Below are 23,705 nucleotides of genomic sequence, written 5' to 3'. Positions count from 1 at the left end.
CAGAGACCCAAAAGTGAGTTTTACTCATTTCTCTATTGATGTACAACTGACCTTTCTTTAAATTAAATCTGTTATCCATTTTTCAGAGAAATTGGCTTGGTTTGGTTTGTTTTGTTTGTTTGTTTTCTCCTTAAATTTACCTATGCTGTCAACACAATCGAGAGATCTTCAGACACAAGAAACTGAGCAGAGATCTCCAAACATCAAGAAATCAAACCTCAGAAAAACTCAGAGAAGTATTCTCCTGCCCACCATGCCCACACCTCACTCAAGTTTTGTTCACGCACTCTAAGCTCCACAATTTCAAAGATAATGAATGGCAGCTGAAGGATAAGGAGATGTAGACCCATCAGGCAAGCTCCACTCCAAGCAATACAGCTTCACCCCCTGAATAATTCTTGACAGTGACAATGAAGATGTTGTGAGCACTCTGAGCTATCAGCTTTGAATTTTCCACAACCCTGTGTCTTGACCATTATTTCTTCAAGCAATTTCAGCAGCATGGAAAAGCAGTCAGCTGTTTTCCATTTCCAGCCATTAGTTTAAAGAGATAGCATCTTCATTATCCATGCAAGTGTCTCGCATCTACTTAACTACAGGTTGATCTGGCACGTAAGGGTGTGGTTCCCCAGGTTACACCGCCAAAGTGTTCAATTTATATATGCAGACAGGGCAGTTTTGTTTCCTGGGCTGTTTCTGGGTGCTGCTCCTGTTGTTCAAGTAAGAACCTTCATAATTGGAATCACCATCCACCAGAATAGTTACACTGAAAAACTTATCTATGTTCTGCAACACAGGAAAAATGCACTACCTTGTCCATGCACCCAGTCTAGCAGCCATTAGCAGTGCTGACCATGACATATGTCTTCAGAACCTATGCCAGCTAGAAGATTCTGAAGTCTGGTTTTAGTACTGTTGCATGCATATGAGCCACATTTGCATTTGGATAAACCCACTTACAGAGTCTGTAGCATTAACATCAACTCCAGCTCTACGCAACATCTTGATCAGGTTTTCATTCTGTTTAGTCTTTGAGACCTGTTTCACGCAAGGGAAAGAGTAACACAGTAAGACAATTTATCTGTGTATAGTACTAAGTAGTTTTGGCTAAACGCTGCAGTTTTTCCAAAGAGAAGAGGGTTTGGCTTTTGCAAACGCCAGACTGATGTGGTGGTACAATTCTGTTCCTTCACCACCTATAGGCACAGCAAAAATCTCTGCTCCTTCTGATGCTCTCCATCAGTCCCTGATTTTAAAAAAAGAAGTCCATATTCTATACAGGTTCCTGGCCCAAAATACTTCCATGAGGAAGGTGATAAGAGGAAAGGAAAAGGTACAGGATCTTTCCTGCTTTCATCCAGACTCACCATGAGAAGATATCCAATAAGCATAACTGGCATGAGGATTATGATGAGCACATAGTCAAGGAAGCTAAACCGTTTTCTCACCGCATAATGCAGACAAGTGCGGTCCTTCTAAACACAAAATAACTCTGATTAGTACCAGATTCAGTGATCTCTTTATATTTGTTTAATATTGACAATAGTGAACTATTATATTTCAAAAGCTTTCTTTTAGGTAATCTACTAGAAACATTTCCCTTTTTTTTTTTTTTTAAACAGAAAGAGACATGCATTTTGCTTCCTTCAAGTAGAAGCACATTAAACACATATAGGCTCATGGAAACTGGGCTACACATGCAAGAAGGATGTGGGATCCAAAGGATTCCACATGTATGCCTGCAAACTTGGACATGGCTGCAGAGAGGGTAGAGTGGACATCTCCTGTGGCTACTACTGCTGCTCAGCAAGTCAAATCAGCAGGAAGAATCCCCACAGCTCCTCTTCTTATAGAGGTTACTGAAGAAAAGACATGAGAGAGTTTATGGCACCTCCTCTGGCAAACTTGAGGAACACAGGCAAGTAGCAATACCCCCAGCAGATCCCTAGAGCAAACACAGCTTAAAAAAATCATTGAATACTGAGCAAAACAAAGCAACTAAAGGGCAGAACTCTAATCTTGCGTGTTAAGAACACTTGTGTTAAACCTCGACACGTTCTCAAACTGGAGCTTCACAAACGATGTTATAATGTTGTGCTGGGGCACAAAATAAGCAGAGAAAGCCAGGCACAGCTAGAAAAGGGCTGCCAAGGCAGTTAAAATGACCTTTCTTCAAAATACTGAACCTTTTCAGAAGGACTTTGAGGTAAGACAGAGAAGCCCATGCAATACGAAGAATAGATGGGACAGAATATGCCACTGAACTCACAAACATTTCCTGTCCTCCTATGAAATACACTAATGCACTGGAAACCAGAGACATGAGATAGCCCACAAATATGTAGGCACTTGCTAAATATTTCCTTGGAGTACAAGGTGATACAAGAGAATTTACGGTGTTGTGGGTTTTTTTCCTGGCTCTTTATCACCTTTAACATCATAGGAATAAATGACAAATTAAGTCAGAACACACATTTTCCATCTACTTTTGACTTGTAACTGACAAGGAAATCTACCACAAAAAAACCCACTTACTGCTCCTGGTCTGTAACATGACAAAAACAGGTCTGCAGGAGAAACAAGGAAGGATTTTGTAGGGTCAGTCTCTCATCAGGGAGGCATCTGTGAGAGACGGACAGGTTCTCCTTCAGATCTTTCTTTTAACCAGGGTGAAGAAAAAGAGAGAGGGAAAGAAAGGCCACAGAAGAGACGGATACAAACTGAAGGGCAAGACAAACGCAGAATGCTGCATGGGTAAGCAAAGAGAACCCACAGGGCACCAGGCATGGTGTGCAGTATTACCTAAACGGGGAACGCGACACAGATCGAAATTCTGACCGGCAATGTTTATTATATTGTGTGCATTGTCAAGTTAGCAAAATAAATGAGGAGACAAACAGAAACATATAGGCTCATTGAATTGTAATTTGAGGGCTATACGTATGCCCCAGGTGGAAAAAAACCTCAGGTTTGGCTGCGCTTGCCAGTGTCCCCACACATACACTCCACTTACCTTGTCTCTGAGGTTGACGTTGACGTTGGCATTTCTTTTTAGAAGGTAGCTAACAATCCGGTTGTTTCCCTTTTTACACGCACAAATTAAGGGGGTGTCTCCACCACGGCTATCCTGGATGTTCAGATATTTACTGTTGCGCTCCAAAAGGAGACGAACTTCATTGAAATCGTTATTATAAGCTGCCTGACAAATGGGCTGAAAAGAGAAGACAATACTCATCAGCGCACGTTTCACTAAGACATCCACACTTCCCGTTCTGACTTATAACTTGCACATCCCTAAGACACTGCCAAGCACTTCTGGCAGAGCTTGTAGTTCTAGGCGACTTCCAGCAGATGGTGGTAAGAGACACTGCTGCTGCTGCCACCCAGCGCCTCTCCGCCCTCAGCCTCAGCACTCACAGCCCTTGCACAGTGGAATGAACTCGCTGTTCATTTTGGGCGAAGAAATAAATCATTTGCAGCCATTTAAGAAACGGCTTCCAATCTCTTAGCAGCTGGCCACTGTATTAAGCAGCAAGCACTGACAAGCCCATGTCTCTCTAAGTTTACAAAAGGCTTTCCCTCTGGATGAGCACTGCTGAACAAGAGGCACCACACCTGACTCATTAGTTCCCAGAACAGAACCGCACTTTAGGTGAAAGTTGAAAAAACACTCTCACACCAATGTTTATTTTCTAGGGCTTGAAGGTAGACTTCTTACCTATAAAACATATGCAAAAGCCCTGCTCGGATTTTGAGAACTGATTGCTACTCAAGTCTTTGCTCAGTGACCTAACCTAACCTTTGCCCTTGACCAGACCTGCAATTCCTTCCCTCTCCAGCAGCAAGAACTCAGACTAAGGAGAGGCTGAGAATGACAGGAGTGCTATAGGTTTCTAATAGCCCAATGAAGGCCTCTCTGATCTGTCTGGTAGCAAAGCCCTTCACTTTTGGTCTCACTCACACTTCTGCATGCAGCACCACCTAACATTCAGAAAAGACACACGCAATAAACCAAAAAATGTTGCACAAACCATGCAGTGAAAAGGAGGGAAAAGAAAGAATCACAACACCAAAATCCCACCCTCACCCATGGTGCCTTTTCCCTGCTGTAGCATCAGGGCTAACTATGAACTAAGGCGCGTGGCTCTGCCTGACTGAAGAAATTAAAGCGCAAACAATGGGGATGAAAAATTGGATTCTGAAGGCTCAATATGCCAATGACTGAGTGACACTCACCAAAGTTCCAAGTAAAATCGAATATTCATTTTTTAAAGTGAAACCTTTGTAGTTAGATTAGGATATCTCTACCATACTATTAAAACTTTAACGGGGCCATCTGAAGAGGATTTAAACACTCAGAATTTAACGCTTCAGGAAAGGTAAGAAGTAATCATAGGACAGGTAATGGTTTTAACAGCTGAGATTGCTCAGTACAAGACCACCAGACAAGAGGTGCAAGAAAAGTGAAAGCTTTCACTGTCAGGAAGAAAGACAATACCTCTAAACGATGGACTGTTTTTTAAAACAATTGTGGGTCAGATGAAAACAAAATTTATAAAGAAAGAGAACTAATGTACATTAAAACATTAACTAATAAGCATGGAAGATATGGACATCATTTGAACATTCTCTAAGCACCATTTTAACTAAGCTAGGATATGCTAAATGGACCATGGTCTGCAAACAAACCCATAAAAGTAAGAGCTAAAAAAAAATCACATTCCTAACACAATTGTGGGATAGGGGAGAATGTTTCATTAGGCGTTAACTCTATTGCCTATACTGAACATGAGCCAAGGATTTGTTTCTAGTTAGCAAACTTGTTTGTTGCTTGTGCCATGCTCAGAATCATTCTGATCTCAACAAAGAACAACAAATATCTTGAACACATAGTCTCTCTATGAAGTCACAATAATTCCACTGATTATTGCATTTTCTTTACGTCCTCAAACAGTACTTCTGTCAGTTTGTAGTACCCAAAGCACAGCATTTCCAGAGGAAAAGAACTTCCAGATCTGTAAAAGCCTGCGTATGGGAGGGTGCAAAGGGAATAAACCAAACCCGGTGAATATCCATATCTTCAATAGCTTCGGTTAGTGCACAGAAAATGCTCACGTACCTCTGAATAGAGTATCCCCATGCCTGTTCTTCACTGCTCACTTTCGTTCTTGTTCACCAGCCCAACAAGTTAACCTCACTTGAAATGCTCTTGAGCTTGTCTGAATCTGGTTAATTAACAACAAAATATCACTCTTTCTTAAGCTACATTTCACCTAAGTGCTTTCTACTTGGTAGCCATTGTCTTCAGAAACCTAACCCAGACAGGTAAACGTGAGAACAGCAGCTTACAGGAGACTGACAGAACAAGTTACGACACAGTAGCATTTTCCTTTCACAGTATCACAGTATGTTTGGATTGGAAGGGACCTCAAAAGATCACCTAGTCCAATCCCCCTGCTGGAGCAGGAACGCCTAGGTGAGGTCGCACAGGAATGTGTCCAGGCGGGCTTTGAATGTCTCCAGGGAAGGAGACTCCACAACCTCCCTGGGCAGCCTGTTCCAGTGCTCTGTTACCCTCACTGAGAAGAAGTTCTTTCTCAAATTTAAGTGGAACCTCTTGTGTTCCAGCTTGATCCCATTGCCCCTTGTCCTATCATTGTTTGCCACTGAGAAGAGCCTGACCCCATCCTTGTGGCACTCACCCTTTATATATTTATAAACATTAATAAGGTCACCCCTCAGTCTCCTCTTCTCCAAACTAAAGAGCCCCAGCTCCCTCAGCCTTTCTTCATAAGGGAGGTGCTCCACTCCCTTAATCATCTTTGTTGCCCTACGCTGGACCCTCTCCAGCAGTTCCCTGTCCTCCTTGAACTGAGGGGCCAGAACTGGACACAATATTCTTTGTCTTTTTTGCAATGACAGCCTGCAGTTGCCTAAAAAGGAAAGTAGCAAAACAGGCTGAGGAGGGGAGGGGAGAGAAAGAGAAGGAGAAAGTTGCACAAGTGAAGAAGGGGGCAAGGGGGACAAGAAGGGGGGAAAGAAAAAAGAAAAAAAGAGCATGGCACCTAAAACTTAAGTGAAGTAACTACGAATGGTAGCTAGTTTGCCATCCAAGCTCCTTCTGACTCAAACGTATTCCAAACACTCTGCAAAAACATCTCAAGACGCCTACTAGGAAAAGGGAAGCAATTAGATCCCACACCTTTAATGAGAGTTCCCTGCATAATTAGCTTTGGCCTCTTATTACATCAGCCAGCCACTTGCATCACCTTTTGTTCAGTCTTCTCTTCATAGCGCAGCCCAAACGAAACTATTCACCTTTAACCCACTAATTTTATATATCAGTCCATTACAGCTTCCTTGGGAAGAGAATTATTACTGATGCCCCCATCCTCTATGAGTGTTCATGGCTCTCAGGGTAAGATGCTGATAATATTTCTGTCGCACACTCAGTCTTTCTGAGTAGGGCATGTGTATTGCAAGTGTCTGCAGGCACCCCAAAATATATTTTCCCTTTACAGTTTAAATTCATCATTTCTGTATTTCAAGTATCTTTTTAAAAAAGTATTAAAAGATCTGCATGTCATATATGCATCTTCAATCCAAGCCCTCTATCTTACATTTGAGAACATTTATTTCCATATAATGTTCACATTTATTCTCCAGTGAGATGGAGTACAATACAAAACTCTTATATTGTCTCTATCCTTCTCCGGTTAAAGCAGTAGAGCATTGACTGTAGTGTTAGTTTGCTGGCACCTGTTCATTGTAACATGGAAACATATTAAAACAAAAACAACCAAAAAACCACCACCACCCGCTGCAGTAAGCACAGCAAGAGCTTCAGGCAACTCCTCTCCCAAGATTAACATTTAATCCAGCATCACATCTCAGGCGCTCTCGAAAATTACTTAAGTGACTACTTTGGCCAGAGTTTTAGCTAGAGAACAGATAAGCAGCCCACCCATGATGAGGTGTAAGACTCATGCAAATCTATGTAGTTAAAGCACTTCTGCTTCACATATTGCTTTAGTGTTCTTTACCATGCTTATAAGAGAATCTGAACTGTGAAATTTTAAATCTATTTTTGTTGAATAAGCCTTTTTGTCCAAAAGGTGCCAAGAGTCGATGCACTGGCAAACTAATCAGTCTGCATAGGAAATGTGATTCTTACTTCTTGAAAGGATTTAATACCTCTTCAAGAGTTTCCTGTGAGCCAGAAGTTAAAAGACCCTCCCTGGCACAGAGCAAAGCCTGGGTTTTAGAAAACCTTAAGCTGAACTCAGCGCACCACTTGTGTCACATGAAAAGCACAGGACTTCCCACCCTTCCCCTTGCATCCCGATGCACATGTGGTCACTACTGGGTGACTTCTGTTACAGCCCACCCTGTGGCTAAGCTCTAGCATCTCGTCGCTCAAACCAGCCGATCCTGGCCTGCCCAAGATCCTCTTTCCCATAATCAGTTCACAGGCACCACTGCACAATGTGGAACACAACAGTCCTGTAAAAGTCAGCGGGCCTGTACATTTGCACAAACCCGGTGACACATCTACACATTTTCACAATCACTGTTGTTCTATATGGTAACTCTTAACTTAAAGTTGTCCAAGGAACATAGTGACTGGGCAACGCCTCAGCAGACAGAAGCATTTGATAAACAGCTAGTTTATTTCCCATACATGCTCAACCAACATGTAATCATCTGGCAAATGCAGGGAGAAAACTGATGAGAACCACAAAAGTAATTGGGAAGAAGAAGAGAGTTCCAAGACCATTTCTAAAACAAACACTATTTTTGTGTTTTACAGGGTTTCCAAAGGAGGAACGAACACATGCATTCCCCTTTGTCCTCCCCTTTTGTTAGCTGGGAATACAGCTGATTAGGAGTATCAGACTTGCTGAGCTGTAATGCTTTTTGTTAAGAAATCACTTACTTGGATTTTCCACAGACTACACTCTACTTTACATAGCAGAATTGTTTTTGCGGTGACACTTGGATTCTGTTTACTAACAAAGACTTACTTCACTTCATTTGCCCACACAAGACAGCAGATGATGATGGTGAATGGAGTTAAATCCAGTCGGTGGCCAGTTGCAAATGGTGTTGCCCAGAGCTCAGAACTGGGGCCAGTTCAGTTCAGTATCTTTATCATTGATCTGGAAGAGGGCATCAGCTGCACCCTCATTAAGTTTGTGGATGACACCAATTTGGGTGGGAGTGTTGATCTGCTTCAGGGCCAGAAGGCTCTACAGATAGAACCTGACTGGCTGAATCAGTGGGCTGAGGCCAGTTGTATGAGGTACAACAAGGATAAGTGATGAGTTCTGCACTTGGGTCACAACAACCCCATGCAATGCTACAGACTTGGGGAAGAATAGCTGGAAAACTGCCTGGCAGAGAGGGATCTGGGGTTGTTGACTGACAGCCAGCTCAACATGAGCCAGCAGTGTGGCCAGGTGGCCAAGAAGGCCAACAGCATCCTGGCTTCTACCAGAAATAGTGTGGCCAGCAGGACTAAGTCCCCCTGTACTTGGCACTGGTGAGGCTGCATCTCGAATCCTGTGTTCAGTTTTGGGCCCTTCACTACAAGACAGACATAGAGGTGCTGGAGAGAGTTCAGAGATGGGCAATGAAACTCGTAAGTGGTCTGGAGCACAAGTCTGATGAGGAGTGGCTGAGAGAACTGGGGCTGTTCACACTGGAGATAAGGAGGCAGAGGAGAAACCTTATCACTGTCTACAACTACCTGAAAGGAGGATGTAGCATGGAGAGTGTCAGTCTCTTCTCCCAAGTAAGAAGTGACAGAACAAGAAGAAATGGCCTCAAGTTGTGCCAGGGGAGGTTTAGATTGGATATTAGAAAAAATTCTTCATGGAAAGGGTTGTCAGGCATTGGAACAGGTTGCCCAGGGAAGAGCTTGAGTCACTGTCCCTGGAGATGTTTAAAAGACACGTAGATGAGGTTCTTAGGGACTTGGTTTAGTTGTGGACTTGGCAGTGCTAGGTTCACAGTTGGACTTGGTGACCTTAAAGATCTTTTCCAACCTAAACTAATCTATGATTCTATCACTGGCACACAGTCCAGAGAATTTGCTGCACCAATGCACCAGGCCAGTTTCAACGAGGACCTAGCCCCCAGGTTGACTACAATTAATTCAGCAGTTAAGCTGAGGACTCCAAACATACTGTGTTTTCAGAGAATTCATCAAAATAGTTTGCAGGAGGCACATAATCTTTTTAGTGTCCTCTCTGAATCAGAGTTTACACAATGGTCTCCAACATAATTCAGTACCTGAGAACCTCTACAGAAGCGCGCTCATGCAGACAAACTGGTCTTTGCACATTGTGCTGTTCTCTGAACAACAAATTAAGGAATATGTGCGTGATAATAAATACGCACTTCTAAAATCAATTGTATTTTCATTCTAAATTACCTAACAACAAAGAAATGCCCCCAAGTAACCTGCAAACAGCGGTTCAGAAAACAAGTGACAGGTGTGGAACCAGTGACCATGCCAGCTTCTGTACAAGCCACAGCAACAGAGAACACAAAATAACGTGGTCACAGCAGTCCTCAAGACAGGCAGCAATACAAATCAAGACCTGTCACATCCTCAGGGGACAAGAATCCCCCAGCTTCCTGCTAAATATCCTAAACCATAAGATAGATGCCTCTTTACCTCTCCTGCTCCATGGCGCAATTTGGTCTTTCAGAATGTTATGTAACATTGCTGTTTATCAAAAATAACTCCACTCCTTAAATACTGCCAAATCAGCACTTACTTATACACGCAACCCTATATATACAAACATCACACAGCACTCTATTGTTACTTGTGAATTTTTATTTCCTTCTGTTGACAAGGGCTTCTGCCAGTGAATCAGGCTGCAGTGGAGACAGACTAGGAACTGCCGCAGAAGACACAAGCAAGGCAGTCAAAGCAGAGGTAAGTGGCGCGTACATTTGTGTTCATGGTCTCTTTCTCTCTTGCCTGTTTCCATAAAGACGAGCAGTCTTGCTGCCACGCAGTTGCTTGTAAGAGCAGACAGCCTGCATCCTTGCTGATCTGCAAGCCCGATGTTATGCATCAAAGTGCATATTTGCTGAAGTTGGGGTGAGAAAGAAGTCTTTGACCTGTGCAACTGGGAAAAGGAGTAACTGATAGTTTAATTATGTTCTACTTGTTAGGTTTTTTTTCTAAGAATATCACTGTGGGTGCATGAAAATCTCTGTATTGAAAGCATGTGCATAAATGGGATATTTTGCTCTCATGCATTTAAGCTTTGTTTGTAAGTTAACCAGGAGATCCTGACATCTGCTAGCCATATTAACAGCCCTGGTGCCTCTCTGTCCCAGTTACAGTGTATGTGGAAAAAAATTGCGACCCTCTCAATAGTACACTGATGATTTTCTAGAAGGTTTAAAGCTTATTTTCATTAAATATCAGAAGTCTCCAGAAATGGACCTTTCCATGTATCTTTCAGGTCTCTTGTGTTACATTTTTTTTTTTTTAATCAAATATTTCAGTTAGTTGCAGTTCGGCATGGGAAATGCCACTCTTTGGCTTTGTTTCATTACATAAAAACATTAGATTGCTGTTCAAGCGTCCTACAGTCAAGACACTGAAATTGATGAGGCAATAGGTGCCAAGAGTTAATTGATACACTCTTTCTGATTCAGAAAGTATTGATCTGGAAGTGCCTTAAAACACATGACCTAAACTACATGACAATCCAATAAATATGAGTATACCCTGAAAAGGGCAACCATATAGCTACCCCATTGCCTCACCTTTAGTACAAAAACAAACTTTGACTTAAGCTGGACTTCTCAGTTTTGTTCCCAAATGTTGTTTCACATGCAGAAATAGAGGAACACGTTTTACTTCTGTTTGAAGTGAATAAAACAGGAGAAAGTGGTGAAGTATCTACTAGAAAGTGGTGCTTCCAGATCACACAAGTGGGAGGTTTTCTGTTCTATTGACAGAAGAATGGAAGTATTCTCCTTCAAAGTGGATGGACTACAGTGAGTTTGAATGCCAATATTGAAATTAAGGGCATAGCCCAGTTTCAGTTTAATCCAGATGGGTATTATAGATTTAACCAAAAATTAAGATAATTGAAAATTCCCACCCTCATGAAGAAGTTCAGAGAAAATACACCTTTTGGCTAAACTTCCCAAGCTCTCCAAATCGCATAAATCTCACCCATGATATATCAGATAATACACTGTTTTTATGACTCGTCTGCCCTTTGGACAGGAGCCTTTGACTCACTCCTGGCCTCTGTTAAATGGGGCGAGCTGCAGACAGCCCCTCCTCACTCAGGTACTTGTTCTGGCAGCCCCTTTGGGGAACAGACCTTGGGTAACCTTCAGGAGACTCCCCACTTTGGGGGGGAGTGGAATTCCATGCCATTCTCTTCCTAATGCAAACACCCCTGCATGTGCTCTTTCACACAGCCCCAAGATGCGATGCCTCCTCCTGCTGCTCTGCTCCCAAGCAATTGCCTTTTCAGCAGGATTCACAACATCCTCCGCTCTGAATTCAGACAAAAGCCAGTACAGGAAGACTCGCAACCCCGAATGCTTTATGAATGTTGTAAGTTGGCTCACTTTCTCTCCCATTCTTCCCAAATTCCCTCTCCAGGTACCACTACAACTACCCCATCACTAACAGTCCCTGTCAGGAGGCCCTTTCCAAGGAGTCCCTCCAGCATTGTAGTAGAGAGCATGCACCTAGAAGAAACCTTGATGCTCCTATCCAAACAGTCTGAGCTGCCAGAGAGAAGACATCCTTTGCAGTGGAGGCAAAGCCTGGATTCTGGTCTCAAGGGAACTAAAATCCTCCCTTTCTCTAACAACCTGTTTCCTCAGTACAGCAGCAAGGGAGGATGAATCCCTTCATCAAACAGCAGATTCTCACAACACAAAGGAATCCAAGACCCCTTGCTCTGAATCACCAAAGATTTCCTCACGGGAGTGGCAAGAGTGTAATAGGTGCTGCTGTGAGCGAGTTTGTAATGTGACATCCACTCTGCCTGGCTTGTCTAACCACACTTTGGCAAGAAAGGATTCATTATGGCTCAAACCCCACATCTTTGGGCACTGCCATAGACAGATAGTGCTGCATGCTTACTCTCTAAAAAGGCACATCTGATAAGCCTTGCAAAACATGACCAACTATCTCCCAAAAGGAGAGTCATTCTGGACAGTTCTGCTTTGTCCTATAATGTGGGGTCAAATACCAGACAACTACCACCTAAGCAGGTTTGAAGAAGGCTTGGATGTATCACTTTACAAGACCTGCAATATTTATTCTCAGTCACATTCTCTGTGGCCAGAAGCCCTCCATTGCAATCACAGAACAGCCCATTTCCACGCTACTCAGCTTGGTTACTGTCCAAAGCAGGACAGCTTTATCCAAGGTGTTTAATAGCACCATTCCCAAAGTCTAAGAGGACAGACATGCACCCCAAAAATTAGCATAAATATCATCATTCTCAAAAGAGCAAGGCATGGATTGTGCTGTCCTGTAGGAATCTCTTTTGGGTCCCCTCCTACCAGTACGACACAGAGCGGAAATGAAGAAGCCAGTGATAGGTTATCATATTCATCTTCCTGGTACGTTCTTGGCTAAGTTTACATTCCTAGACAGAAGCATCATCTAGGCACCTTCTCCACCCATCTCTATGTTGCACGTGCATGTTAACAAGCTCTCCTTTGACTTCCCACAGAGTGAAATTATCAGATATCACGGATATCCCAGTGAGGAATATCAAGTTACCACAGAAGATGGATACATTCTTGCTGTCTTTAGAATTCCTGCTGGGAGGAACAGCCAAAATACAGGTGTGACACAGTTATGGGAAAGAAAGAGAGAGCCAACTCTTACATGGGTCTCCCATCTTTCCCCTTTGCACATGCAATGGAATATTCCATATCTTTCCACCTCAGCAAGAGCACCTGGACAGGAAGTGGCTTGAACTCTTTATATAAGTTTGAAAAATCCTGCAAAACCAGAATCTGCACCCCATTTTAACTACACATTTCTTTCTACTACAGTATAAGAAAACCCTTTTCTTTTTCAGGGAAAAAGCCTACAGTCCTGCTACAGCATGGTACTTTTGGAGATTGTATTCACTGGATTTCTAACCTGCCCAACAACAGCCTAGGCTTCATCCTTGCAGATGCTGGATTTGATGTCTGGTTAGGAAACAGCCGAGGGAACACTTGGTCTTCAAAACACAAGACCCTTAAGCCCTGCCAGAAGGAGTTCTGGCAGTTCAGGTACTCTGTGGAGAAAGAATTACTAAAGAGAGCAACTTTCAGGGGACTAGCAAGATTGGGCAGCACTTTTCCCCTTCTTGTCATATGAAAAAATCCCCTTCTGGATTAGATGAAAACCCTACTGGTTTTCACACATCCAACATGTAAGCAGACTTGACCAACTCAATTCTTTTCCCCAGATGCAGCCTCTTCTGGGTGTGGTGGTCAGAAGAAAGGCTTGGTTATGTGATTGGGACAGGCCCTTCTGGAATCTGCACATACAAAAGCAAAGCTGGAAGTACACAGGTCACCTTTGTCCACACAAGCTACTGGTTTCTTCTCGGGAAAGGGAAAAGGAGGCATCTATAACCTTGAAGTCTCCCACCAGATACCATGTCTCAAGTGCAGACATGAGAGGAGACAGCTCAGCTCAGTTGAAAAATCTGATCTGTCACAACTGAGAGTGAAATATTATTTTTTTCTTTTTTACTCATGCAGTAACAATTAAGCTAAGTCCTGCAAGAGCCTCAGCTAATGGGCAGAACCTCCTCTGCAGAGAGCCCAAGGTGTCAGGCAGCCTGGCAGTACAGCTGTGTTCCTCTACCCCCTTCCCCAACTCAAGCAAGAATGCAGACAAAGTGTGCAGCTTCATCTTTCTGCGGGCCCTGCTTGGTGCAATGAACAAAAGTGACATTCAGTAACTCACACTGTGACAGCTGAATTATTATTTTTCTGTTTCTCCCCTATAGCTTCGATGAGATAGGTAAATATGATATTCCAGCGGAGCTGTACTTCATCATGAATAAAACTGGACAGAAGCATGTATATTATGCTGGTCACTCAGAGGCTTCAGCTGCAGGTAATGTTAGGACCGCTTGGGTCCAAACCAGTTGCTATTAGTGTTTATGATTTATATATAAGATCCATTAGTAGGTATTGGGGTTTATGCCATGGTGTGCCATTGTCCTTTTACAAAAATACACTCAGAAACAGAGAAGAAAAAGAGGGGAAGCAGCATGTGCCTGCATTTTTAGACAATTATTTTGCTTTCTTCTCATTTGTGCATTTCAAGAGTCTTTTTGCAGAACAAATCATCTAGGCCAAGACATTACCTTCTTTGTCTTTAGATCCTTATGTTTTAGGCAACCAGTTGAATTTCTCACCAAATTCATCTTTGGAGAAATCTAGACATATTCAGAAAACAGGACGGATGCAGCCTTTTTGTCCTTCCTGCCTTCCTTCCTGCCTCATGCTCTTGCTTTATGTGTTCATTCACTCTCACCTGTTTGCACTTAGTTACAAGCAAAATTTCTGCTCTTAATCTTCAGATATTTATTAAGATAATTAAAATAATAAGTAATATAATTAACATAATAATTAATATAATAATTGAGATAATTCTTAAGATAATTATTGTATTACTACCTGCCAGAATAAACATATACGTTCTTTTAGAGCCTGCAAGCTGAAAAACCCACTATTTTATTAGAGTTTGGGGAACTTTAGAGGGTGTTTGAATTAAGACAATCTGATTCATACATCTTCTTCCCAAAACTGGCCTGAACACAAAACAGTCAGTTCCAAGAAAAATCTATATCTGGACATGCTCTAACGAACCTCTATCCTTAGAAGGAACCCCATCTCCCAAATAAAAGTTTCAAGAATTAAATACTTCCCTTAGGTCTGCAGTACAGAGATGGACAACAGCCCATGGGCTGCTAATCTAGTCTCACTTCTTCGCTGCCCACTGTTTTTTTTTTGATCTGTGGAGATCTCTTCACTAACTGACTTGTGTCTTCTCTGCTTACAGGCTTCATAGCATTTTCTACTTTTCCTGAGTTGGCTCAAAGGGTGAAATTATTCTTAGCTTTGGCACCAGTAACTACAGTCACACATGCTACCAGTCCTCTGATAACATTTGCACATCTTCCCCCAGCACTGATCAGGGTATGTCATTCCTCTTTCTAAAAGACAATTCTCTGCTTTGTTTCTACTGACCTCACTTGAATTACGCTGATTTAATTCAGTGTCTCAGACTTCCGACAGTGCTGTTAGACTTCAGACTTTCTGAAGAGCTAGGCTACAAGGCTTTACGTGCTAGCTCTTTTGCAACTTCTTTAAAATAAAAGGCATACTTCTATCATTATTCGTTCAAACATTTTTGAAGGAAGCTCAGAAATAACAAAATAAAATGAGTCTAACGTAGTCTACTAAATCTAGCCTTAAGCATTGGTAGAAAACTACAATTAAGATATTTCCCATCTTAATTTCATTAGACATGCAGTTCAGTTTTGCTCATGAAATATTTACTTGTAAAATGATAAATGAAACTTAAAGGGAAATACCTATTTCACAGCAGAGATTGTCAATTTAACAGAATTTGCTGGGAATGGTGGAAATTCTGGGTACTACATGTTATGGCAAACTGCAGGAGCAGAACCTCTCTCTGTCCAAGCTGTACCCATTATGCGACTATAGAAAATCCAGACCCACACAATTTTCATTTTTCTGCTCCTTCTTTACTTAGTAGCAATACTCATGGTACACTTTGTGCACCTGCCTGGAATAAATATTAGGTCAAAAAGCTATTTCCTTTACTCTGCAGTCACGAATGCAGCCAGCTGCCCTTTCTCACTGAGGTCAGCGCACTAAAGCCGTAGGGAAAGTGACCTCAAGGACTCATGTCTAATAAGAAGAAGCAGGAAGAACACATGGTGTGCACTCAGAAAAAAACTCACTTTAAAGGACACTGGGATGAGTAGCAGTTTCAGCCATCTTATAATGTTAATAATTAAGAGTCAAGGCTATTAGGGAAGAGGGAGGGAGAGTTGTCTGCACAAAACAATCCTGCAACAAGAAAAAAAAGATTTGCACTTCTCCTTCCCTTAGTTACTACTTGGCTGCAAAGGTGCTCTTCACCAGAATGAACTGCTGAAAGGCCCTCTAACACAGTTCTGCAACTCTCTGGGAAAGGTTTGTGGCTGTCTGCTCTGCTTCCTAGGTGGAGGCAGCATAAAAAATCTGAACACGGTAAGCATGTCCAAGAACACCTTAATACAACTAAAGCAAAGTAATTTTGAAGGCAAGCAATTTCACTGCCTTATACCTGTATACTGTTGCAGGGACACAGAGAAATGTATGGGGGCTTTCAAGTAATGCCAACTAGGACCTCAGCTAATGATGAGATGTGCCACCTGACACATCCAAATCACACAAGGAAGTAAGGCAGAATTCAGAATGGTCCCATCTTGCGATGATGTCCCTCAGTGTCCCCTCTTCTGGGGCTAAGTCCAAGAAACGTTGGACAGATAACAAACCTTTTACAATGGAGAAATGAATGGAGAATGATCTTTTTTGTTTTGTACAATTTTCCTTCCTAAATAGGAGGACACACAAATTATCTGAATGTAAGAGATGGTTTCTTTTTGCTTGCTACACATCAAAACATTTCCAGCCAAAATTCGAAGCTGTTTCTGCACACTTCTCTCAACAGAAAGATCTGATTTCTGTACTCTGGATACTAATTTTTTTTCTTGTAGACCTTCCACATCTCTGTTCTTCAGTGGCCTTTGGTCTTTCAGACTATTTAACAAGTATTCCCATAAAAAGCTCCCACATACGTAGCCTCATTATGGTACAAGCAGACACCCTATTTATAAACAATCCTCCTCTACCAGAGTAGTGCAGCATTATTTGAAAGCATCATACGAATCATAGAAACAGACAAAAACAAAGGTCATCCACAATTCCCAAATGATGTTTTCCATATAATTTAGGACTAACGTGGGAAAGATGCTCCCGAAAGGATAAAAATGAACATACTCATTCCTGCTGTAAAATCCCATATTTCTGAGTATCATGTCCTTCACAGCTTCATTCTGTCACAACACCACATCACTGCCTTTCTAACATTTCTGCTTTCTCTCCAGAGTCGAATGGATACATACATAGCACATCATCCAGCTGGAACATCAGTACAAAACTTTATTCATTGGCATCAGGTATAACTGTGTACTGACGTATAAACTGACTCTTACTACTGCTTTTGTATGCAGCCAACAGCCCCCAGGGAAGTCCACAGGCAACAGATCTGGGAAACTGCCCATCACATCTTCTCACATGCTGCCCTGAGCATCTGCCACAGAGGGAGCACTGCTGCTCATGGCTCACCAGACTTTACCTGAATTGCCCCTTTGGCATCAGGCACTGAGATTTCCCCTGGGCACGTCAGGCAGCTCTGCATGTTGGGCTCCAATGGCTTCCAGGCTTCAGCTTTATTACGTACATCTTTGTCGTGAGAGCTGCAGAAGGGAACGTGAGCGTGGCCCAGGCACTTAGCAGGCAGTAGGAGGATAGTGGAAACTTGAGCGGGCAGGGGATGAGCCAGACAAAGAAATAATGCAGGTTAAGGCTTTTCTCCCAGAGGGCTAATTGCAGCCTGGATCATCTCCCAGAGCCAGTTAACCACAGAAGCACTTCTGCTGGCACAACGGCAATGTGGGGAACTGCCTCTTCTTCTGGCATCTTATGTCACTCTCAGAACTAAGCTTGTTCTGCCTGTGCTCCAAATCAGACCAGGGCAAGAAAGCATCAGCTCAGAAACACATCACTGTTTGTGCACAGAACTGTGGCCACATGTGCCAACACTTAAATTTATGCCTGCTCCTGCACACATCCCTGACTAAAATTCCCAGGATCCAGGCCACCAGAACCCAGAGCCAGAAAACAGAGACAAACTAGCAGATTTCTAACCTAAAGGTTTGGAAAAAAAAAAAATACATACTTTTTTCAGTAAGACAGATTTGTCTTTTATTATGTTATTGTTGGTGGGTGTCATTTGTTTGTTTTTTTCTTTTAGAGAAGACACATTCAAGAAGACAACATTTTAGTCTTAAACTAAGTGCACCCTGCTCCCAATAGTCAAACACAGGGCCTCTGGAAATTTTGCTACTACTGTGAGCAGACCAGACAAAAATGACACACAAAAGGCAAGACGTGTGAGGAGGTATCATATAGACTAGACTAGTAATAGCCCTGACATACGCCTGTATCACAAACAGGGACCTCAACTTTACCTAACTACAACAGTCAAGTGAAATATTAATAACAGAACATACCAACGATGATGGCTGAGGAACAGGAGGGATTGTTAGCAATGGGAAAGGCGATGAACCCGCTCACCCTATGATCCGTCCTCAGTGTCCCTGGAAGTCTGCCCACTGCCTGAGCCTTGGTTTCAATCACAGGCAAGAAAACACCTCCTGCACACTGTCTCTTAACGCTTTTATTTTATCTGTCCTTGTTACAATATCAACAGATGGCAAAAGCAGACCAATTTCAAGCTTATGACTATGGCTCTAAGGAAAACATGAGGAAATACAATCAGGTAAGGCAATGCAGTTTTCCTGAAAACTCACCCTCGGGTTCTGGCAAAACTAAGAAGAGAAAAGTTCAGATTTTATCACCTATGAGTAATAAAGAGGCAGAGAGTGGTCTGCACAACACTCAAGTCCTAGGACTGAGTCAGTATGGAGCTCTTCACTTCCTCAATAATTCTCAAGGTCTGCTCTTCAGGTAGATACTGAAATGGGAATAAATAAAGAAACAAACAAAGTGGAAATGCATACCTTGGTTTTGGGAAGCTACTTACCACAAAAATTAACCAGACACGATGATTCAGTACAGAACAGTGGAGACTTCTGCTTCTGCTGTGGTTAACTAATGTATCCTGTATGGAAAAAAGGAAACAGCCACAACTTGTTCAGTATGAGCATTGGTCACTGACTCCTCAATACTCCGAAGTGCTGCAACACTGATAACGTGCCTGACAAGTTTTTGAATTTTGATCAGATCAGTTGACTTGTAGGGAGTTTTCTGAGTCAGGGCAGGTTATTTTATAAATGACACAGCATTCTACAGGTGGAGAATGATTCTAAAGTTTTCTCAGACACCTTCCATCCACACATACAGCCTCTAAATACCGAAGTTTAAATTTTGAAATGGGCAATGTTTTATTCCCAATGCTTGCGGTGGTTAGGAAACTGCCCAAAAATGAGAAAAAGACAGAACCACACGTAAATAATAGGGCTTAATTTAAAACCATCTTGTGCATGGTCCCTTACCACCCTCCTGACCACCCTGTATTAAGTCATTTGGCTCAGGTCTCAGAAGATCCCCATTCTACTCCGCTGTGGTTCTTTGATTTCCTCTGCAATGACAGACAAGGCAAATATGCTCATGGGCTGTCACTCCATCAGTAGCAACACTGTGACCTAGAGAGAGTGTCAAGTGAAGTCTGGAGCAATCCAGCTAAAAGTCTTTCACTCCACACCTGTGTAAGGCATGAAGAGGACCCTACATAAGCCCAAAATGGGACACATGTAAACAACAACTTTGCAGTCCTTGCCCGATAAACACAGACACTGCTCTTTCCCTATTCTACCTCTGAAGGGCACAAGCAGATGTCAAACTGCAGGACAACTCAGAGCCATTTATTACAGAAAGACACACGAAGGGGATGGGTTGTTTCCTTTCATGGTCAACAGGGAACGGGGTTAGGGAAATGGACACTAGGTTGGTGGCCTTCATCATTACTGTTTTATCATAGTGAGTGCAGAAGGGAAAGATTCTACTTGCACAGAATCCTTTCTCTGAACACAACTTCTGACACAGCAGCATTCACTCAGGTCTCCTCCCTTTCTTACAGTCTACTCCTCCTGCATACAAGATAGAGAAGACAAGCACACCAGTTGCTCTTTGGAGTGGTGGACAAGACAAACTTGGAGATACAAAAGACATGGCAAAACTACTTCCTCGGATCACTAATCTCATTTACCATGAGCATTTTCCTGCTTGGGGACATCTTGATTTCGTCTGGGGCCTTGATGCAACTGAGAAAATGTATCGTAAAATCGTTGAACTAATAAGAAAACACCCTTAAAGCTTCACACTGGGAATTAATTCATCCAATAAAAATCCCAAAGATTTCTATTTAGCAGTAGACTATGGGTGTAGAGATTGATATAGGGATTTACAATCTGCTGTCAATTAGTTTGCCATTTTTTTATGTTGTTTTCCATGGTGCTACATTATTTTGGTGACTGCAGTCTCTCTGAGGAGGTTGAGGTACAGGGGGATGACTGCTGATAATAGAAAAAACACTTCAGGGATCACTTATTTTGGAATATTTTACTTCTATAAGACAGATTTAGATACAGCTAATATTTCATTTTATCTTCCCTTGTAGATCAATACTGCATATTGCAACTGACACAGAGGGGTTATCCCATGGAAACCCAAAATGGGAGACTCTAATTTCTCTGTTGAAGTATAAGTAATCTTTATTTAAATTAAAGCATCCGTCCTCTTAATACAGTGTTTCTCCTGTTTTGTTTTCCTATCCTCACATTACCAATGGTAGCAAGCCAGACCCAAAAGGCCTTCATTTGTAAGACTACCCTGGCATCTAAGCAGACAGTAGTTGGCTTTAGTGTCCCAACTGCCAAGGAATCTAACATCAGAAAACCCATGTCAGAGAGAATTCACGCAGTTGTTGGACAGATGCAGATACTTGCTTGTCCTCACACTAACTAATGTTTTTTCAACTTCTTACTACAAAGGACACAACTGTCTTCACGTTCATAACCTGGCAACTGAGGCTTGAGGAGATGCAGACACAGCAGCAGCCTGCACACAAAGGACAACAGCATCCATCTCAAGAAATATTCCTAGTACTGTCAGTAAAGAATTTTTTTCAAATTATTCTAGCTTGTCAGTTCACTGTGTTAGTGTGTTCCACTTGCTCACCTACAATATTATTCCAGGAGGTGAAGATCACATCCAAGGTGTTATCATTGCAGGCCAAGCCAGGGTAGCTCAGACACTGTGGGTGTTTCTGGGTGGGGGCTTAAACCCAGATTTCTCAATCAAGACTTGTGGCAAATGAAACCCATTTGATGATAACCTGGGAGATAGACATCAACATAGAAGCAAAACATGTTTGTCTCATGCAGAAACACATGCTAAGGTGATGACACACCTTTATCAGCCTGTGGTATCATTGAGAACTGAGCTCACAAATTCTGGAGAGGTTCACAGTCCAAAACCCAGAGGTTGTTAAGCAGCTACTCTCACATCACATTATTTATAAACTCCAGTGACCCGACCACCTCAGAGAAATCAGAACAGATCTAACCCACCTCCAAAACACAGCAGGGCAGACCTGGCACAAGCACATCAAACATTACACCCAATACAAACACAAGCTCTAGGTCTGACGGGAAGCGAAGCAGCACCAAGAACTCCAGCTTAGGTACAGGGGAAGTGAGTGCCTCTTTAAGTGTCTGGCAGCAAAGCCCTTCACTTCTGCTCTCACTCACACTTCTGCAGCACCACTTAACATTCAGACAAGATGCACTCTATGAATCAGACAACACTGCACAAAACACAATGGAAGTGAGGGAAAACAAAGAATTACAACACTGAACTCCTGCTACCCTCACCAGTGGTGCCTTTTCCCTGTAGCACCAGGGCTAACCATGAACTAACTCATTCTCCATGAACCAGAGCACATAGCTCTGCCCAACTGAAGAAAGCAAAGGACAGACACTGGGGACTGCCCTTCCTGGGAGATGAATGAAGAGGAATCTAGCAGTCCCTCAAAATCTGGTTATGATGTGGACACAGGTCTGAGTTTAAGCTCACTCAGCTTGGAGGCAGCCACCAAGAGCACTCCATGACATCAAATTCAAACTTCTCTAGAGGGTCTTCCTGTGGTGTACGAGAAGAATCAGCCACAGACATACCCTGCAAGAGGTTACAGGGAAGCACTCCAGCCAGTGACCAACACTGCTTGGGAAAGAGCACAGCGTGCAGTATCTTCCATACTGAACACCTAAATCTGCCTAACGTTCAATCTAACATCACCTCTGACCTAACAGAGTTTTACAAAGGATTGCCAAATTCTCTAATGGAAGACAACAATTTCCAAATACTCACCAGATAGGCTCTCCACTTGCCAGTTTCCTGGAATGAAACATTATCTTATTGTCATCCCTTAAGAACACAGTCCTGGAATGGCCAATGTCTGGACAACTGGAACACCCACTCCTTACACTTCCCTTCAGAAGACTACTAACTACCCAGGTGACATCCTTGCAGCACTGTAAGGGTTCCTTGCACCTCTCTTTCAGGATGGGATTAACTCAATAGCCCCACTGAGCACAGATGAACCCCTCCATGGCACAGACTGGAGTCTATTTTACATTTTCAGCCAAAACAGTGAACCACCAGTGTTCCATGAAAAATCCAAGATAACATGATAAGTGTTGGAACAAATAGGATTTTTCTTGCTTGCCCAAATCAGTCCCTCCTGTTCTTAAAGCAAGGACCAAGACCTGTTGCCTCACACCACAGCCCCCAGCACCAAGAGTCGTACTTCAAGGCTGGAATGACAAGTAGCCAGAACAGCAATGCACACAATGAAAGGAAGGAAGGGAAATGCTCTTATTATGCCTGGGGGTGCAGGACGAGCTAAATAAAAATATCTTAGACCACATCTATAATTCCATGTCCCAGTTTGGGCCTCAGGAAAGACATCAATACAACCAATATCTGCTGAGAAAGTTCAGTAGAAAGTCACAAAGAAGGTCATCCAGACTCCTCACAGAGTGACTACTGTGGTGACTAGACATTCCCAGCAGAGATCCGGGTCAGCCCACAGCACAGCACAGCACTGCACTGCACTGCCTCTCTTCCTACTGTAATCCCCATCTCCTCTCCTTTAGGGGAGAAAGTCCTCTCCTTTCTAACGATCCCTCTTCCCAGGTATCACAGCCCCATACTGACATCCTCACCTTCATTTAAACCTTCCTCCTCTTCCTCCTTACCCACAGATACCTTCCTCAGCAACAGTGCTGTTTCCCACCAGTTCGCCACATCCCAGGGGCAGATCAGCCCAGGTGAGGCGTGCGTGCCCAACTGTACTCAGGCAGGTACGTACTTAAGCGTTGGCTGGACTGACACCAGGAACGTAGGAAAGGTGGAGGCGACAAACGCCAGATGAGCAGGGGTCATGCTGCAAATCCCCGCTTGGGGTCCCTGCGCTCGCCCGCCTGCACTCGCCCCAGAGAACCCCGCGCTCCGCGTTCGCCGCCGCCTCCCAGCGCCGTCCCGGGCAGCCATTGGGCTGCAACGGTGGCCCCGTACGCGCGGCGGCGCCCGTGGCCGTTGGGCTACAGCGGCGGCGAACGCGCGGAGCGCACGGGAGCTGCAGGCGGCCACGCCGCTCGCCCCGGCGCCGCGCATGCTCCTCCCTGTGTCCCGCACCTTAACCTGGGCCGACTGCGGCGGCGCAAGGCGCTCGGCTCCTCTCCGCGGCGCCGCCGGCACCTGCCGCCCCACCCCGTCCGCCGCTCCTGCGCAGGGCACCGAGCCCC

General features: G+C 43.3%; 2 protein-coding genes and 1 long non-coding RNA gene across 5 annotated transcripts in view; 1 reads left to right on the top strand and 2 right to left on the bottom strand.

Annotated features, from left to right (window-relative positions):
• Window positions 1–2,231, bottom strand: part of LOC136104260 (uncharacterized) — a 62,674-nt gene extending 60,443 nt beyond the window's left edge. For both annotated transcript variants that reach the window (XM_071811940.1, XM_071811941.1), the window contains exon 1: window positions 1,368–2,231. In XM_071811940.1, the coding sequence (XP_071668041.1) occupies window positions 1,368–1,400 (33 nt within the window). In that variant the 5' untranslated portion in view covers window positions 1,401–2,231. The remainder of the gene's footprint in view (window positions 1–1,367) is intronic.
• An 802-nt stretch (window positions 2,232–3,033) lies between these two features.
• On the bottom strand, window positions 3,034–23,681 carry LOC136104793 (uncharacterized). 2 transcript variants are annotated; one of them, XR_011740299.1, is made up of 3 exons: window positions 23,596–23,681; window positions 18,920–18,997; window positions 3,034–3,211 (listed from the first exon to the last, which is right to left on the bottom strand). It is a non-coding gene; the product is annotated as an uncharacterized lncRNA (long non-coding RNA). The 2 variants fall into 2 exon arrangements; XR_011740300.1 differs by lacking the exon at window positions 23,596–23,681 and adding an exon at window positions 21,076–23,524.
• On the top strand, window positions 11,470–20,618 carry LOC136104377 (lysosomal acid lipase/cholesteryl ester hydrolase-like). The gene is made up of 9 exons (XM_065843299.2): window positions 11,470–11,602; window positions 12,738–12,852; window positions 13,092–13,290; window positions 14,019–14,128; window positions 15,080–15,216; window positions 16,159–16,299; window positions 17,199–17,270; window positions 18,587–18,655; window positions 19,976–20,618. The coding sequence occupies exons 1-9, from the start codon at window positions 11,471–11,473 to the stop codon at window positions 20,207–20,209; spliced, it is 1,209 nt and encodes a 402-aa protein (XP_065699371.1). The 5' UTR covers window position 11,470; the 3' UTR covers window positions 20,210–20,618.
• Window positions 23,682–23,705: the final 24 nt, after the last annotated feature.

Source organism: Patagioenas fasciata, chromosome 8, assembly GCF_037038585.1.
Source record: "Patagioenas fasciata isolate bPatFas1 chromosome 8, bPatFas1.hap1, whole genome shotgun sequence".
In the NCBI taxonomy this organism is placed as follows: Eukaryota; Metazoa; Chordata; class Aves; order Columbiformes; family Columbidae; genus Patagioenas; species Patagioenas fasciata.
This window is presented reverse-complemented; position numbering and strand designations above follow the sequence as displayed.

Coding starts and splice junctions, on each gene's coding strand:
- LOC136104377 (XM_065843299.2), top strand. CDS start 11,471: ATGCGATGCCTCCTCCTGCTGCTCTGCTCCCAAGCAATTGCCTTTTCA. Junction 12,853..13,091: donor GAGGAACAGCCAAAATACAG/GTGTGACACAGT, acceptor TTTCTTTTTCAG/GGAAAAAGCCTACAGTCCTG. Junction 16,300..17,198: donor GCATAAAAAATCTGAACACG/GTAAGCATGTCC, acceptor CTTTCTCTCCAG/AGTCGAATGGATACATACAT.